Below are 16,610 nucleotides of genomic sequence, written 5' to 3' on the forward strand. Positions count from 1 at the left end.
AATAATAATACATTTTATTTCGTAAAGTGGTTACTTGCATCATCCAACACAATACAATGCAATTCACAGACACCTATTTGGCCCATGGTGTTACAGACCAAGTAAAACAGTATTCATTAATATCAAGCCCTTCATAATGTAAAAACGTTTTTATAATAATAATAATAATAATAATAATAATAATAATAATAAGTCTCATTTAAGTCTCAATTAAAAGTCTCATGCAATGAAGGCCTGCATTGAACACCACATATAGGCTACTGTAGGCTATATCATATATATCAGTGCCCCCCAAAATTAGAGGGAACATTGTTCCTCACCTGTCAAAACTATAACCTAAGCATGATTGCAAAACGTAATACGCTGTGGAAATTGCTATAAATTCAATATTTGCTTGAAATAACAAAAACAAAAAAATGCCAGTGGGAGAATATAGCAGTTCGTTAGATATATTTGTATTATTGCAAATAAACACAATCTTGTATTCAATATATGTCAAGTGAAAATTGCTTACCCTATCGGCAAAATTATACAATTTGCAAAGCAAAAACAAGAGCAAAAGTGTGTTGGTTTTATAATGTTTAATTATTAGCTAGGCTATTTCAAGACATTTTGAGTCTGATTTTAGTAATAAGCATTTACCCTACTGATTATTAATAATACATTTCTCACAATGTGGCAATTCTGAAGCATATGCGATACAAGTTTGGACAGATATAAAGGGTAATTTTGTTAACTATTATTTTAAAGCTAACGTTAGCTACAAAGGTTGCACTCAGCTATAAAATACCATGATGAGTTCCTCCTTTGAGTAGCCTTGTTACCTTATCCATAAATGTAATATTTCAGCTAATTGAAGCAATGCTATAGCCAAAGATAAGAAAATGCTTCAATTAATGCTTACCTTAAAGTTGTATATTTAATTTATGTTCCCGTTATTTATGAAATCACACAGGAGCTCCGTAATCCACTCAAAACGCACTAGAAAAGTGTCAGGAGACGAAATGTCACCATGGTGTCCTGTGCTGTATTTCCAAAGCTTGCCTCCCCGCGGGCAAATGTTTTGAAAGTACGTCATCAGTTATCCAATATATAATTTTGGTGTGGCGTGTGGAGCTCTGGCTGAACTTCAAATGTATCTATTGCATATATTCAACAGGTATTCGGGCTAAATTATTACATATATATTGCAGTAGCACTGACCCCATGCATAGACGTGTAAAAACTGTTTTTATTTGTACAAATATACGTACACAACAGTAGGCTACACCAGGGGGCGGCAATAGCCTTTACGGCATCAGAATTATAGAAGCCCCCAAGATAGGGTCGTCACTAGCTTCTATACCATAAACATTAAAACCAGTTATTTACCCACAAAGCCATAAACCCCGCACTTTTCTACAATTTATCTTCTTAAAATTTGATTTTAAACATAACCCTAATCTTAACCACGCTGCTAACCTTATGCCTAACCTTAATTAAGACCAAAAAGCTATTTTTGTTTAGCCAATTTTGACTTTGTGGCTGTGGAATCTGACTTTGTGGCTGTGGAATCTGACTTTGTGGCTTTAGTATAGAAGCTAGTGGAAACCCCAAGATACAGTACATTGTCCAATGTTGAATAGGAAATATTATTTTTAGACAATGTTAATCGGCCTATCCTTTCACTTCTACTTGAAAGTATTTAAATCTATTTTTTGACTTTTTGTGACCCATCTCAGAACAGGGATGCGCCTAATAATCATTTGAACAATTATTACTATGACGTATTGGGTGAATTTAGAGTAGGACACAATAATAGTAGAATAAGACAAAGACCCTACCAAAGCAGGTGATGTCATTTTGTGCAGACAAAATAGAGCTCTATTAAAAATCTAGTGGTTAGTTTGTGAAAAGAAGGAATGCAGCCTAAGTGGTCCTGACACAGATATATCACAGCCAATATCATCCTTGACGTACGTTGGCTAAAGTCACCTTTGTAGCAGTGATTGCGCGTGTCGGCATGACAGCAGCGTCTCGCCTTTGTAAATAGCGACGTGCTGCAGTTGTGTGTGTGCGCCGCTGGGTGAGTCTCCGCGGCGGCTGTCTCCGTAGCTCCCCTTTTTCCGAGAAAAGGAGAGGAGAATTAGCTCCGGGAGGAGGGCCGCCGCCATTATTGGGAAGCTGGGGGGAAAACACTTTAACACACACGCAATCTCTTGTGAAATTGATAAGGACGTTACCAATTTGTTGCATTAAAACAGTTTAGAATAAACATTGTACCGCAATTAAAGCAACCTCGACCGGTGTCCCGTGCATGATCGATCCAGCATAATGTTGCCACAACAATGGACATAATAATTGGTCAAAAGCAACGTGGTGAACCAAGGAGAAGACGGTGACACAAGCTTTTATTCGCCGAGGAGAAAAAAATAAATAACAGGAAGATCATTGTTTTTACGTTAGTAGTTTTACTATCACAAAGAAAACGGACATATCAATGGAATTGAAAATAATCGAAATGGGGATATAGACTTACAATGAATCTGTCAAGCTAACAATAACAACCTACGTATAGTTAGTTGTGTCTGTTTTGGACGAGCCACATTTGTGTTTCTTATATCCATGTATATCAGGCGGCGAGGGCTGCGGCAAGCGCTGGCCTGACAGATTCAGGGAGAATGCGATGGTATGTATTCACTTTCTCCCCATTTTAATCTGAAACACAGACTGAAACCAGTGTTCCAGCTAAACATTCTCATGATCAGTCTGTTACAAATGTATCTTTGAGTGAATAGGGTGATTAAAAAGTGCAAGTGGATTTTGAAATACGAGGTGAATGGGTTTAGTTACGAGTCGGCAATTTCATTCTGTGGACAAGAGGCCTGTCGTGGCCAGTGCTTTCCATGAAAATTCATTCCAAAACCGTTGTTTATCCATTAAAATATGCATACGGAGTTGTAACCAACCCACTATATATTTATAATTTCGAACAATATGGCGCAATTATGTTTGTCCTTCTGAATGTAGAAAAGGATGTATCTTTACAATCAGAGGGTAGGGTAGAGACTTGCTTGTTTTCATTTCCAAAGAACTTGCCTGTTCAATCTGGTTGTGTCAGGCCTTGCACAGCTGAGCTCCATGATGGACTGCCTACTGTGCCTTTGATGGGCTATTTAGACATGTTTTAAATGCAGGATTTTATATAGGTTTAGAATATATGGCGATGCCTCCTTTTTGTGAACAATAATAATGAAAACAGTTTTATTAAATGGCAGTAGCCTACCAGTTTGTTTCCACATTTCATGTCAATATTGATACAGTAAGTACATCAATAGTCTATTTACATTAGTCATTTTATCACAATAATACAGTGTGATTAGTTTTCTGGTTGTACTTTGTGCATCCTCTTGTCATAATTTGCTTTTCCTGTTTGTGCATTGGTTGTAGTTATGGAGCATCTCCAGTATGGACCCTTCCTCTCTGTCAAATATACTGCTTGGCAACTTGACAGACAAGAGTACCCCAAACCTTACCTGATTCTAACACTGGTGATGATGATTGGTTACTGTGTACATGTAGTAGACTGGATTTGCTAATTAGTGATTGTCTGTATGCTGGGAAGATCTTTCTTCTGTTGTTTTTCTTTGTTTGGCAACAGTATAAACACAGCAATTAGGAGGCTATTACAATAAGAACAGTTCAAACTGATGGGTTTATATTTTTGTTGCTGTCTAAAGAGGTTGATGTTTACCTAAATGTGTGTTGTCATTCATCCATGATCATGATATTCAGGATCAAGGCCATAGTCAAGAGCATAGATCCTTAGTAGTGACCAGCTAAAGGTTGGCAAGGAAACCAATACCACTGCCCAGCCCTTTGTCTGAAGAGATCCTTGGCCACCAGAGATGAGGACATATCTTACATAGTTATGAGACACACAGACCATCCATCCCCTCAATGCTCTTGGCTAGCGATAGGTAGGATGGGATTCCAATTAGTGTGAAGAGTGCTTCTCCTCTTCCTCCCCTTCACTCCCCTCCTCTTCCTCCCTGCTCACACTCCAAAACCTGCCAAGTCATGAGTAGGCAGAAAGAGCCCAAAATCATTTCTGTAGTTAGAAACGGATAAGATAAGCATCCCTGCAAAATTATTTTGTTGAGATATGATTTGATCTCTAAGAAATTAAGCTAATTGATTGTAAGCCAATTTGCCGTTTTAATTTATAGGATTCATATCATATTTAATAAATATAGTACCTTACATCTTATTTGGACCAAATATTTTTCTAACAATGAGTAAGACATGAGGAATCCAAAGAAATGGTCAAAAGCCACCCACGAACCCCCCACACCCAACGCTAATCTCAACCCAACAACGAGTATACAGCAGTGGAGGCTGTTGAGGGGAGGACGGCTCATAATAATGGCTGGAACGGAGATCTATGGCTGGAGTGGAGTAAATGGAATGGTATCAAACACAAGAAAAACATGTTTCTGATACCATTCCATTTACTCCATTCCAACCAAATAGCCACCCTTTGCCTTGATGACAGCTTTGCACACACTTGGCATTCTCTCAACCAGCTTCACCTGGAATGCTTTTCCAACAGTCTTGAAGGAGTTCCCACATATGCTGAGCACTTGTTGGCTGCTTTTCCTTCACTCTGTGGTCCGACTCATCCCAAACCATCTCAATTTGGTTGAGGTCGGGGGATTGTGGAGGCCAGGTCATCTGATGCAGCACTCCATCACTCTCCTTCTTGGTAAAATAGCCCTTACACAGCCTGGAGGTGTGTTGGGTCATTGTCCTGTTGAAAAACAAATGATAGTCCCACTAAGCCCAAACCAGATGGGATGGCGTATCGCTGCAGAATGCTGTGGTAGCCATGCTGGTTAAGTGTGCCTTGAATTCTAAATAAATCACAGACAGTGTCACCAGCAAAGCACATTTTTACATTTTAGTCATTTAGCAGACGCTCTTATCCAGAGCGACTTAGAGTTAGTGAGTGCATACATTTTTTCATACTGGTCCCCTGTGGGCACCCCCACACCATAACACCACCTCCTCCATGCTTTACGGTGGGAATTACACATGCGGAGATCATCTGTTCACCCACACCACGTCTCACAAAGACATTGCAGTTGTAACCAAAAATCTCAAATTTGGACTCCAGACCAAATGACACATTTCCACCGGTCTAATGTCCATTGCTCGTGTTTCTTGGCCCAAGCAGGCCTCTTCTTCTTATTGGTGTCCTTTAGTAGTGGTTTCTTTGCAGCAAATCGACCATGAAGGCCTAATTCACACAGTCCCCTCTGAACAGTTGATGTTGAGATGTGTCTGTTACTTGAACTCTGTGAAGCATTTATTTAGGCTGCAATTTCTGAGGCTGGTAACTCTAATGAACTTATCCTCTGCAGCAGAGGTAACTCTGGGTCTTCCATTCCTGTGGCAGTCCTCATGAGAGCCAGTTTCATCATAGCGCTTTATGGTTTTTGCGACTGCACTTGAAGAAACTTTCTAAGTCCTTGAAATTTTCCATATTGACTGACCTTCATGTCTTAAAGTAATGCACTGTCGTTTCTCTTTGCTTATTTGAGCTGTTCTTGCCATAATATGGACTTGGTCTTTTACCAAATAGGGCTATCTTCTGTATACCCCTCCCTACCTTGTCACAACACAACTGATTGGCTCAAACACATTAAGAAGGAAAGAAATTCCACAAATTAACTTTTAAGAAGTCACACCTGTTAATTGAAATGCGTTCCAGGTGACTACCTCATGAAGCTGGTTGAGAGAATGCAAAGAGTGTGCAAAGCTGTCATCAAGGCAAAGGGTGGCTATTTGAAGAAACTCAAATATAAAATATATTTTGATTTGTTTAACACTTCTTTGGTTACTACATGATTCCATATGTGTTATTTCATAGTTTTGATGTCTTCACTATTATTCTACAATGTAAAAATAAAGAAAAACCCTTGAATGAGTAGGTGTCCAAACTTTTGACTGGTATGTAGGTACTATTGACTTGTCTTGGATTTGTGCCACAAATCCTACGAAGTTAGCATTTGAAACAATAAAATAATAATAATCACCAAAAACAATCACCAAATTCACTAGGAATAGATGACATAGAATGAGGAAACAATACTCAGAGCCACAGCGCCATACTACTTGTCAGACACCGAGAACTGATACTATATACTCGTTGTTGGGGTGGGATTGGCATGGGGGGGTCCGTGAGTGGCTTTTGACCATTCTTTTGGATTCCTCATGTGTAACTCGTTAGAAAAAAAGTTTGGTCCAAGTCCAATGTAAGGTACTTTAGTTATTGACTATTATATGAATCCTATACATTTTAATGGTCAATTTATATTTACACAAAATAATGTTGCAGGAATGCTAATGTTATCTGTTTCTAACAACAGAAACGATTTCAGAACAATCTGAGATGGTGTGTGTCAATCCTCTTTCTTGTGCTTTTTGAGGTGTTCTATTAAAAGGCCAGCCCAGCTTGAGATAGGATTAGAAATGAGAAATTCATGCCCCCCTACTCAGTGTTCTCTCATTAAGTTGAAGGGAAATTATTCTTAGTCTTGTCTTCTTTTAACCACTGTCATTCTTGTGAAGGTGTTTGACTGTTCTTTTTTTGATGAGAGCAGAAATAAGGTTAAAAACTAATATTTGTACCTTTTTAAACATAAATTAACATTTTGTTTAGCTAATTATTAGATTTTTGTGCTCTTCTTTTTGTTCTGACAGGCTCATATCTACATTAGGAATGAATGAGAGAAGCCTCCGCCTTTGCTACACCCCAACACTGCTGTTGAAGCACTCTACAGGAAACACCAACTGAACTTCATCCCTACTGTACATCTGCCACTCTATGGACACACATCCAGGTGTACTCTCCGATCAAGTGCCTGATGATGGCAGGATGAGTGTCAGCAGACGATAATGATGGCAAAAAAGCAAGATGCTAAGTCCCCCACATACAACCTTATTGTTGTGGGTTTGTCAGGGACTGAGAAAGAGAAGGGCCAGTGTGGCGTGGGCAAGTCCTGCCTGTGTAACCGCTTTGTGCGCCCCAGCGCTGATGACTTCTATCTGGACCACACATCAGTGCTGAGCACAAGTGACTTTGGGGGCAGAGTGGTTAACAATGACCACTTCCTGTTCTGGGGGGAGGTGGGGCGGGTGGTGGAGGAGGGGCCGGAGTGCAGGATGCATGTGGTGGAGCAAACAGAGTTCATTGATGACCAGACGTTCCAGCCACACCGCAGCACTGCCATGCAGCCCTACATCAAGAGGGCGGCCTCCACCAAGCTGGCCTCTGCAGAGAAGCTGATGTACTTCTGCACGGACCAGCTGGGGCTGGAGCAGGACTTTGAGCAGAAGCAGATGCCTGAGGGCAAGATACAGGCTGACGGGTTCATGCTCTGTGTGGACGTCAGTAGGGGGATGAACCGCAACTTTGACGACCAGTTGAAGTTTGTCACAAACCTTTACGGTCAGCTGAGCAAAACAAAGAAGCCCATTGTGCTAGTCTTAACCAAGTGCGATGAGGGAGTTGAACGCTACATCAAAGATTCTCACACCTTTGCCATCACTAAAAAGAGTCTTCCAGTGGTGGAGACGTCTGCGCGCTCTAACATCAATGTTGACCTAGCCTTCATTGCTTTGGTGCAACTCATTGATAAGAGCAGGGGCAAGCCCAAGATCATTCCTTACTTTGAGGCCCTCAAGCTCCAGAGTCAGCAGATAGCCCTGGCTAAAGACCGATACGAATGGCTAGTCAACCGTGTAGTGAAGAACCACAACGAGACCTGGCTTAACACCAGTCTACGCATGCACAGCTCTTCAGAGTTCAAGGAATACGTCTTTCTAGAGGGTACAGCGAAATGCAAGAAGCTCTTCCAGCAGCATGTGTACCGTCTAAAACAGGAGCACATTGAGAGACGTCGGAAAATCTATCTGAGCACTCTTCCTCTAGCACTTAGATCCCTGGTGCCTGACCTGGATGAGATCGACCAGCTGAGCTGGTCTGGGGTTCAGAAGGTCCTGGAGTCCAAGCAGCACTTTGCCCACTGGTTTGTGGTTTTGGAGGACTCTCCATGGGAGGACACGTCTCACATAGACAACATGGAGGATGAGCGCATCCCCTCAGACCTGCTGGAGACGGCCCCAGCCGAGAACATTTTCAACACCCACCTGGACCACCTGAGGAACGAGTGCAAGCGGGCAGAGATGAGGCAGGAGTTCATGCACAAGCTGGCCTGTTCTCCCTTTGTCACGCCAGGCAAGCCCTGGGAAGAGGCCCGCAGCTTCATCATGAATGAAGACTTCTACCAATGGTTGGAGGAATCAGAGTACCTGGACCTCTACAACCGCCACCAGAAAGAGATAATAGACCACGCTAAAGAGGACTTCCAGGAGCTGCTGCTGGAGTACTCTGAGCTCTTCTATGAGCTGGAGGTGGATGCTAAGCCCAGCAAGGAGAAGATGGGGGCCATCCAGGAGGTTTTAGGGGAGGAGCAGAGGTTTAAGGCCCTGCAGAAGCTTCCAGCTGAGAGAGATGCTCTGGTGTTGAAGCATATCCACTTTGTCTACCACCCCACCAAGGAAACCTGCCCCAGCAGCCCACAGTGTGGAGATTTCAAGATGGAGCAGCTCCTCGCCTCACGCTTCCCAACATGCTACCCATTCTTCAATGTGAAGTCCCATTTTGGGGATATTAAAGCTGACCGAATCAACCTTGTGATATTGGGCAAAGACGGACTGGCCAGGGAGTTTGCCAATGAGATCAGGGCTCTCTGTACCAATGACGACCGGTATGTGCTGGATGGGAAAATGTATGAGCTGACCCTGCGACCTATCGAGGGAAACGTACGACTTCCTGTAAACTCCTTTCACACTCCCACCTTCACACCCCATGGATGCCTGTGTCTGTACAACTCAAAAGAGTCCCTAACTTACGTCGTAGAAAGCATTGAAAGGTTGCGGGAGTCAACCATCGGTAGAAGGGACGGCCATATAGCTCAGCTTTTAACGTCTCTGCTCTTGGTTACTAAAAGAGGTGTAGGGACGTATGCAGATATTGGGGGAGAAACTGCTTTAGGCCTGATAACACAGGGACAGCAGGTAGCAAGGAGACTGCAGTGTAGCTTCCTAGACCCAGCCTCTCCTGGTGTGGGCTATGGGCACAATGTGAATGACAGTCAGATCAATCAAGTATTGAGGGGTCTCCTGGACTCTAGGAGGAGCTCATCTTTCAGTAGCAGCTCCCCACCTCTGCCTCCTAAACCTCCAGGCCCTCCTCACCAGCCCAGCCAAGAGGCAGACATCCGCATCGTCATGTGCTTGATGTGTGGAGACAACTACGACGTGGAACAGCTCCTCTCTCCCTTCCTACTGCCTCAGCACTGCAGGCCAACATCCAATAGTGGGACCTCAGTGATACTGGAGCAGACGGTGGGGCCTCACAAACAGGTGATTGAACTCTCCCTGCTTTCCTACCATGCTTCCTTCTCCCTGAGGAAGAGCAGTTTAGTGCATGGCTACATTGTTGTGTACTCAGCCCGCCGCAAGGCCTCCCTGGAGACCCTATGTGCCTTCCTGTGTGAGATCCAGGACATCATCCCTGTTCAGCTGCTGGCAGTAGGGGAGAGCCAGGTGGAGCTCACAGAGAGTGAGTCTGCCAGAGAGCAGCTGGTCCAGGGAGAGGAGCTGGCCCAAGAGATAGAGGGCAGGTTCAACATTGTGGTGTGTGGGTCCGGAGGGGTGGTGGGCGGCCTGCACAGGATAGACATGTTCCAGCCCTTCTTGATGGAGGTGGTGGAGAAACGCAACATTGTGGAGGCAACACACATGTATGATAACGTGGCTGAGGCCTGCACTATTGAGACTGCCTACTCCCCTCGCTGTAGCTCACCCAGCCCCGGCAACATGTTCCTAGACTCTGATGTGGATGACGTGGAGCCCTCCCCACCCTACTTCGATGGCACACTCACCTCCCATGGTGGGGGCTTCAACCTGCCTGACCTGGACTCCAGCGATGTCGCTGTCATCTCTGATATCAGCTCTTTTGAGAACAAACTCAACAGCAAGGTCCCTCCCCAGGTGAGGCCCAAGCCCACTGTGACCTTTGACTTCCGGAAGGTGGGCCGAAACCCCTACAACACAGACACCATGGGCCACCGTCGCTCCCTGCCCTCTGCTGTGACATGGGTGCCAGGTGGGGACGGAGGATACGACCCCTCAGACTATGCAGAGCCCATGGATGCTGTGTCCAAGCCCCGGCCCAGCAACGAGGAGATAATCTACTCTGTGCCACACGACAGCACGCAGGGCAAGATAATCACCATCCGCAACGCCAACAGGATGCACTCTAACGGGAACGGCTCGGACAGTGAGGCAGATAGCAGTTCCCTGGAGCGCCGCAGGAAGTTCTCGGCGGCGGGGGTGAAGCCCCGGCTGTACCGTGACCGCTCCAAACGCCTGGGCAAGTTCAGCAGCTTCCGCACTAGCTTCATTGGCAGCGACGACGAGATGGGGGCCCTGCCAAAGATCAAGGATGACGAGTTCGGAACCCTGAAAGGAGACATCATCAACGAGGAGGGAGAGGACCCCAAGAAGAGGAACATTCTGAAGAGCCTACGGCGAACTGCCAAGGTACGTATTTCTTCACTTAGTATTCTCCTCTTAACTGCTAATGGGTTAACACTATTATTTTCAAGTTTGAATGACTATTCTCTTTCAAGTTTAGGTAAATGGATGGCTAGCGTTGATACGATAAACGTGGTTAAGTAATGACAACATGGTTAATATGATTTCCCATGTAAACATTTTATTTTTTTATTTTTTTAAACTCTTTACTTTCTAAATAACTTTTTTGATGCGTAATTGCTTGATTGTTTTAATCAAAACTATTCCTCCATGCTAATATGCTATTCATAGAAAGTAAGCTATGTGAAATTCTAAAGTGTGTGGGTAGAATTTAAGCCTGTATTTCAGAGTGACTAAGACACTTGATGCGGCAGCTGTTGATGCTGAATACATGAAGGCAAATTTAGTTTGCCAGTTTTCAGCTGAATTGAACATGGTGTTGACATAATGCATTTTTTAAATAATATAGACTTGGTCATTAACAATGTCAACATTCCTGTTTCTGTGCAGAAAACCAGACCAAAGCCTCGGCCCTCTATTCCCAAGCCCCTGGAGAGCAACTACTTTGGGGTGCCCCTGGTCAACGTGGTGTCCCCAGACAGACCTATCCCACTTTTTATCGACAAGTGTGTCCACTTCATTGAGACCACAGGTAGGTCACCATTTTCTGTCTCCTCTTCTCCCCTGTGTTTGTTTATATGTGTGTGTGTGTATTTGCCTGGTTCATTATGCTATTTGACCTGGATGCTGTGCAAAACGTAGGCATAATCTTATCATTGATCATTCTGAGGTAAATCTGTGTTGCACTGTGAATGTTTTACTTACAATAATCCCTTTTATGAGGTTGTTTAATTTCAATATGCTTACTGTAAGCCGTTCTGGATGAAGGCATCTGCTAAATGACAAAAATGTAATGTGAATGCAACTCTATTTACATTTAATAAGCCAAGAAGAACTAACTACACTAGAGCAATTGTAGCCAGTGATCAAGTGCTGTACTTCAGCAGTGCCCTCATTGACTTTACTGGAAATGGATAATGACGTAATGCGGATGGTGGAGTCGATCTAATGAAGCATTCTTCCTGGTTTCAATCTCCGTCTCTCTGCAGGTCTCAACACAGAGGGGCTGTACAGGGTGAGCGGGAACAAGTGTGAGATGGAGAGCATGCAGAGGCAGTTTGACCATGGTGAGTTACTGTACCTAGTGCTGTCTGGTCTAAAACAATGTATCAGACTCATGGATGGATCAACTGTAATACTCACCACACTGTCTGTCCCTAAGCCCTGGACTAACCCTTGTTAGTTATGTGGCTAATCAATATATTGACACATGAGCTGTAGAGGAAATTATGGCCTACAACAAAATATATTTAGAACAGTGACAAAGCCGACTACCTCTGACACACTATTCCTATCCTTCTCTCTGCCCCTTTCTCTCCTTCTCCTACCGGTTTTTCTCCCCTTTTCTCTCCTTCTAACCTTCACCTCCCTCTACCACAGACCATGGGCTGGACCTAGTGGAGAAGGACTTTGCCATCAACACGGTGGCTGGGGCTCTGAAGGCCTTCTTCTCTGAGCTGCCGGAGCCCTTGGTGCCCTGCATCCTGCAGGTGGAGCTGCTCGAGGCCTTCAGTAAGACATGGAGCTGGCTATGTTTAGGGAAGGGCACCGGGCTTCTGGAGGGTTCAGTAAGACATGGAGCTGGCTGGGGTTAGGGAGGAGTCCTGGGGTTCTGGAGGGTTCAGTAAGACATGGAGCTGGCTGGGGTTAGGGATGGGTACTGGGGTTCTGGAGGGTTCAGTAAGATCTAGCTGGCTGGGGTTAGGGAGGAGTCCTGGGGTTCTGAAGGGTTCAGTAAGACATGGAGCTGGCTGGGGTTAGGGAGGAGTCCTGGGGTTCTGGAGGGTTCAGTAAGACATGGAGCTGGCTGGGGTTAGGGAGGAGTCCTGGGGTTCTGAAGGGTTCAGTAAGACATGGAGCTGGCTGGGGTTAGGGAGGAGTCCTGGGGTTCTGAAGGGTTCAGTAAGACATGGAGCTGGCTGGGGTTAGGGGAGGAGTCCTGGGGTTCTGGAGGGTTCAGTAAGACATGGAGCTGGCTGGGGTTAGGGAGGAGTCCTGGGGTTCTGAAGGGTTCAGTAAGACATGGAGCTGGCTGGGGTTAGGGAGGAGTCCTGGGGTTCTGGAGGGTTCAGTAAGACATGGAGCTGGCTGGGGTTAGGGAGGAGTCCTGGGGTTCTGAAGGGTTCAGTAAGACATGGAGCTGGCTGGGGTTAGGGAGGAGTCCTGGGGTTCTGGAGGGTTCAGTAAGACATGGAGCTGGCTGGGGTTAGGGGAGGAGTCCTGGGGTTCTGGAGGGTTCAGTAAGACATGGAGCTGGCTGGGGTTAGGGAGGAGTCCTGGGGTTCTGGAGGGTTCAGTAAGACATGGAGCTGGCTGGGGTTAGGGAGGAGTCCTGGGGTTCTGAAGGGTTCAGTAAGACATGGAGCTGGCTGGGGTTAGGGAGGAGTCCTGGGGTTCTGGAGGGTTCAGTAAGATATGGAGCTGGCTGGGGTTAGGGAGGAGTCCTGGGGTTCTGGAGGGTTCAGTAAGACATGGAGCTGGCTGGGGTTAGGGAGGAGTCCTGGGGTTCTGAAGGGTTCAGTAAGACATGGAGCTGGCTGGGGTTAGGGAGGAGTCCTGGGGTTCTGGAGGGTTCAGTAAGATCTAGCTGGCTGGGGTTAGGGATGGGTACTGGGGTTTTGGAGGGTTCAGTAAGATATGGAGCTGGCTGGGGTTAGGGAGGGGTACTGGAGGGTTCAGTAAGACATGGAGCTGGCTGGGGTTAGGGAGGGGTGCTGGGGTTCTGGAGGGTTCAGTAAGACATGGAGCTAGCTGGCTAGGGTGGTGATGAGTGGTTGTTCAGTGAGTGACACTTGTGATTTAGACAGTATCAGGTTCTCGTAGAGGGGTGGAATAAGGATATGTCTGTTTTGTTCTCAGAAAATATGTACATCATATATTGTAACTGTATGTGTGTATATGTATACTGTATGTCTGTAGTGCTGCATATGGAGTAACAGTGTTGAAAACATATGAGTCATAGCACTGACTCCCTCCCTCCCTGTGTGTGTGCACAGAAATCAACGACAGGGAACAGAAGCTGTACACCATGAAGGATGTGCTGAGGAAGTTCCCCAGGGAGAACTATGACGTTTTCAGATTTGTCATGAGCCACTTACACAAGTGAGTGCAGATCAGACTGGCCAACTGTTTCATTCTATGACCTTGGCCCTGACTGCATTGTGACTGAAACCATTTGCATGTTTTGTAACATGTATCATTAATGAGCTCTTATACCTGTGTAATAATGTTATTACACTAGTAGCTGTTGTCATATTGTTGTTGATGGGAGTGTATTGTGTTGTCTCTCTCAGGGTAAGCCAGCTGAGCAGACAGAACCTGATGACCAGTGAGAATCTGTCCATCTGTTTCTGGCCCACTCTGATGCGGCCAGACTTCACCACCATGGATGCCCTGACAGCCACACGGACCTACCAGACAATCATCGAGACTTTCATCCACCAGTGTGCTTTCTTCTTCTACAACCAGCCCCTCCTGGACACCCCCACTGGCCTGGCTGGCCTCCCTGCCTCCCCCACCACCACCCTCACTGGGGGCTCTGCCTATTCCTGCTACCGCTCCTCCCCTCCCCCCACCGCCACACAATTCAGCCCCCTGCAGCAGTCGCCCCCCACGACCCCCCAGTCGCCCCTGCAGTCCCTCCTGCCCCCCCTCCACCAACACCCCCACTGCGCCTCCACCGAGCAAGAGACACTGAGAAGGGAGCACATGCTGCACCCCTGATTTGATGATGCTGGACCTTAGTCACTTACACAGACACCAACACACACACTATGACACTACCTTGTTCGGTCATCGATAATAACATGGGTAAAGAGAGAGAGGAGACGAGGAGCGTTTGACAAACAAACTTGCCACTTACCCAACTTGCCACTAGTGAACAGCATCCAGCTGACCCTTCCCTGCCACCTGTGTGCCAGTGCAGATCACAATGCTGACTCCTCCCCTATAGCCCCTGATAACCTGGAATCTGACTCTAGGACTCACCAACAGGAGGGCCGGGGGAAAGAACAGAGTGGGTGTCATTGTTACAGTAAGCATCTCTCTGCCAACTAACCATTTTAATCCTAATGATACACCATGATGAAAAAGTCCAAGCCTCCATGTCAAGTTGGAAGATATGATTTGTGCCCATCACTATGTTTTTATTTGTGTATAATAGTTTTACATGTTTCTTTCTGTTTGTTAATGAAAGTAGCCACTGGATGTATGAACTGTGCCTCTGAAGGCTGTGGGCGGTAACATGCCGCCGTTTGGGGAGCCTCCCTGTCTGCCTGAAGGACCCCTGCTACGGGGTTGGGGGGTTCAGTGGGGTTGGGGGGCCAGTTTGGGAGAGGGGGGACATCCAGGGGTGCACTTTAATCGTCAGAATGTTTTCATTTAATTTTTTTCCAAAAGGGGGTTGTTGGGCCAGAATGTTTTAGTGTGTTGAGTTCACAGCTCAAACAGCCATACCCATTGCCTCTGAAGGGGCCTTTGCAGATCAAAACGTTGTTTACATCCAAACCCTTGTTTTTGTATCCACATACTTATCTGCACTTTTGAATTCTAGTGTGAAGTTCCATGAAATGCAACCTTGATCAATTGACTTGTAGTTTTATTTGAATGGCTGGGTGGGCGTGGCAGTAGTAGAGAGAGGCTCGGTAACATGACCCTGTCATTATAAAAGTGTTATTTTAGAGGATACAGGGCTCACTTTATAACCCCATGGAAAAGCAAACAATAATACTGATTACACATTCCTCTTTCATCTTAGTCAAGTCAGAAATAGTTTGTTCTGAGAATGCAGGTTTGACTAGCATGGAGTTCCCCTTCTCTTTTTAGGACTGCTGTTGCTTTACTGATGGTTGTGAATATGGAAGTCGGCTGGTGTTGTTTAGGAAAGTAAGTTTGAGCCAGGGTCAGTTAATCAGACCCTTTAGGATCTAGGAGAGGAATGCTCTTGGTTTAGATGACTTCAGATCCACTCCATCAGTTAGGGGTTGATGATTGAACATTGAAGATTGATTATGGGAATTATTGACAGAAACATCAGACAGTAGCATAATGAGGGAGAGGTTAGAAATACATTAGTTATACCAGACAAGGCCTCTATATTTACTGTATCTGTTCCACTGTGTTATCTGGTGGCCATGGAAACCACTGCCCTATTGCAAAATGATGCCGGATGTGTTGCTATGGGTGTCTAGCCAGTTGAGCTCTTTTGTACTCATCTAATAATAAGGACCTTAAACTGAGGCAAGGTGTGCATACAGAAAACACTGCAACGAACTACAGTGTAGTAATAACAGTATAGGATATCCTATAGAGATGTATGGACTCATGCCCAGGAATGTCAACAAAGCATAGAGTAACTAGCTCCAGTGTTCTATGGGGTTTATGTTGGTGTTTAACTGTCCTCTCTCTCTCGTAGAAAAACAAACAAGCAGTCAAGGTAAAGTAATTTAATGAATACTCCTGCTATATTCTGTATTCTTCTATCAATATAAGATGAAAGCATTGCCACAGGCACCTTCTGGGGATGACTGATGATTGGCCAGGAGGCTTGGCTGTACTCTGTCGGCCATGTTGGATTGTTCTCATGCTGCCTGCTCAGAACAGATCAGTCAAAGCTATTGGTTGTATTGAGGGTCAATTCTACTCAATACTTGGGATCACTCACTGGTACTTATCCTTGGTGTTTTCCTGCTGTGGGAGGCAGTCGTCTCTGTGAGGTAGTCATCTCTGTGATCAATAGACTAACGCTGCAAGTAACTCCTCCCCCAGTACAGTACATTATTACCACACGCATTATTAACAGACCAGATGGGAGATAGATAGGAAAAACAAATTGTCCCAGTAGA

General features: G+C 45.3%; 2 protein-coding genes across 2 annotated transcripts in view; one reads left to right on the forward strand and one right to left on the reverse strand.

Annotated features, from left to right (window-relative positions):
* The window catches only part of LOC121573670 (unconventional myosin-Ic), a 64,803-nt gene extending 63,826 nt beyond the window's left edge, over positions 1 to 977 (reverse strand). The window contains exon 1 of the mRNA XM_041885823.1: positions 905 to 977. The gene's annotated coding sequence lies outside the window, so the exon portion shown is untranslated. The remainder of the gene's footprint in view (positions 1 to 904) is intronic.
* Positions 978 to 2,037: 1,060 nt separating this feature from the next.
* LOC121573672 (rho GTPase-activating protein 35) lies at positions 2,038 to 15,075 on the forward strand. Its single transcript, XM_041885827.1, has 7 exons — positions 2,038 to 2,668; positions 6,745 to 10,653; positions 11,158 to 11,299; positions 11,757 to 11,834; positions 12,148 to 12,279; positions 13,764 to 13,869; positions 14,061 to 15,075. The coding sequence occupies exons 2-7, from the start codon at positions 6,940 to 6,942 to the stop codon at positions 14,488 to 14,490; spliced, it is 4,602 nt and encodes a 1,533-aa protein (XP_041741761.1). The 5' UTR covers positions 2,038 to 2,668; positions 6,745 to 6,939; the 3' UTR covers positions 14,491 to 15,075.
* Positions 15,076 to 16,610: the final 1,535 nt, after the last annotated feature.

This window comes from Coregonus clupeaformis, chromosome 9 (assembly GCF_020615455.1).
Source record: "Coregonus clupeaformis isolate EN_2021a chromosome 9, ASM2061545v1, whole genome shotgun sequence".
NCBI lineage: Eukaryota > Metazoa > Chordata > Actinopteri > Salmoniformes > Salmonidae > Coregonus > Coregonus clupeaformis.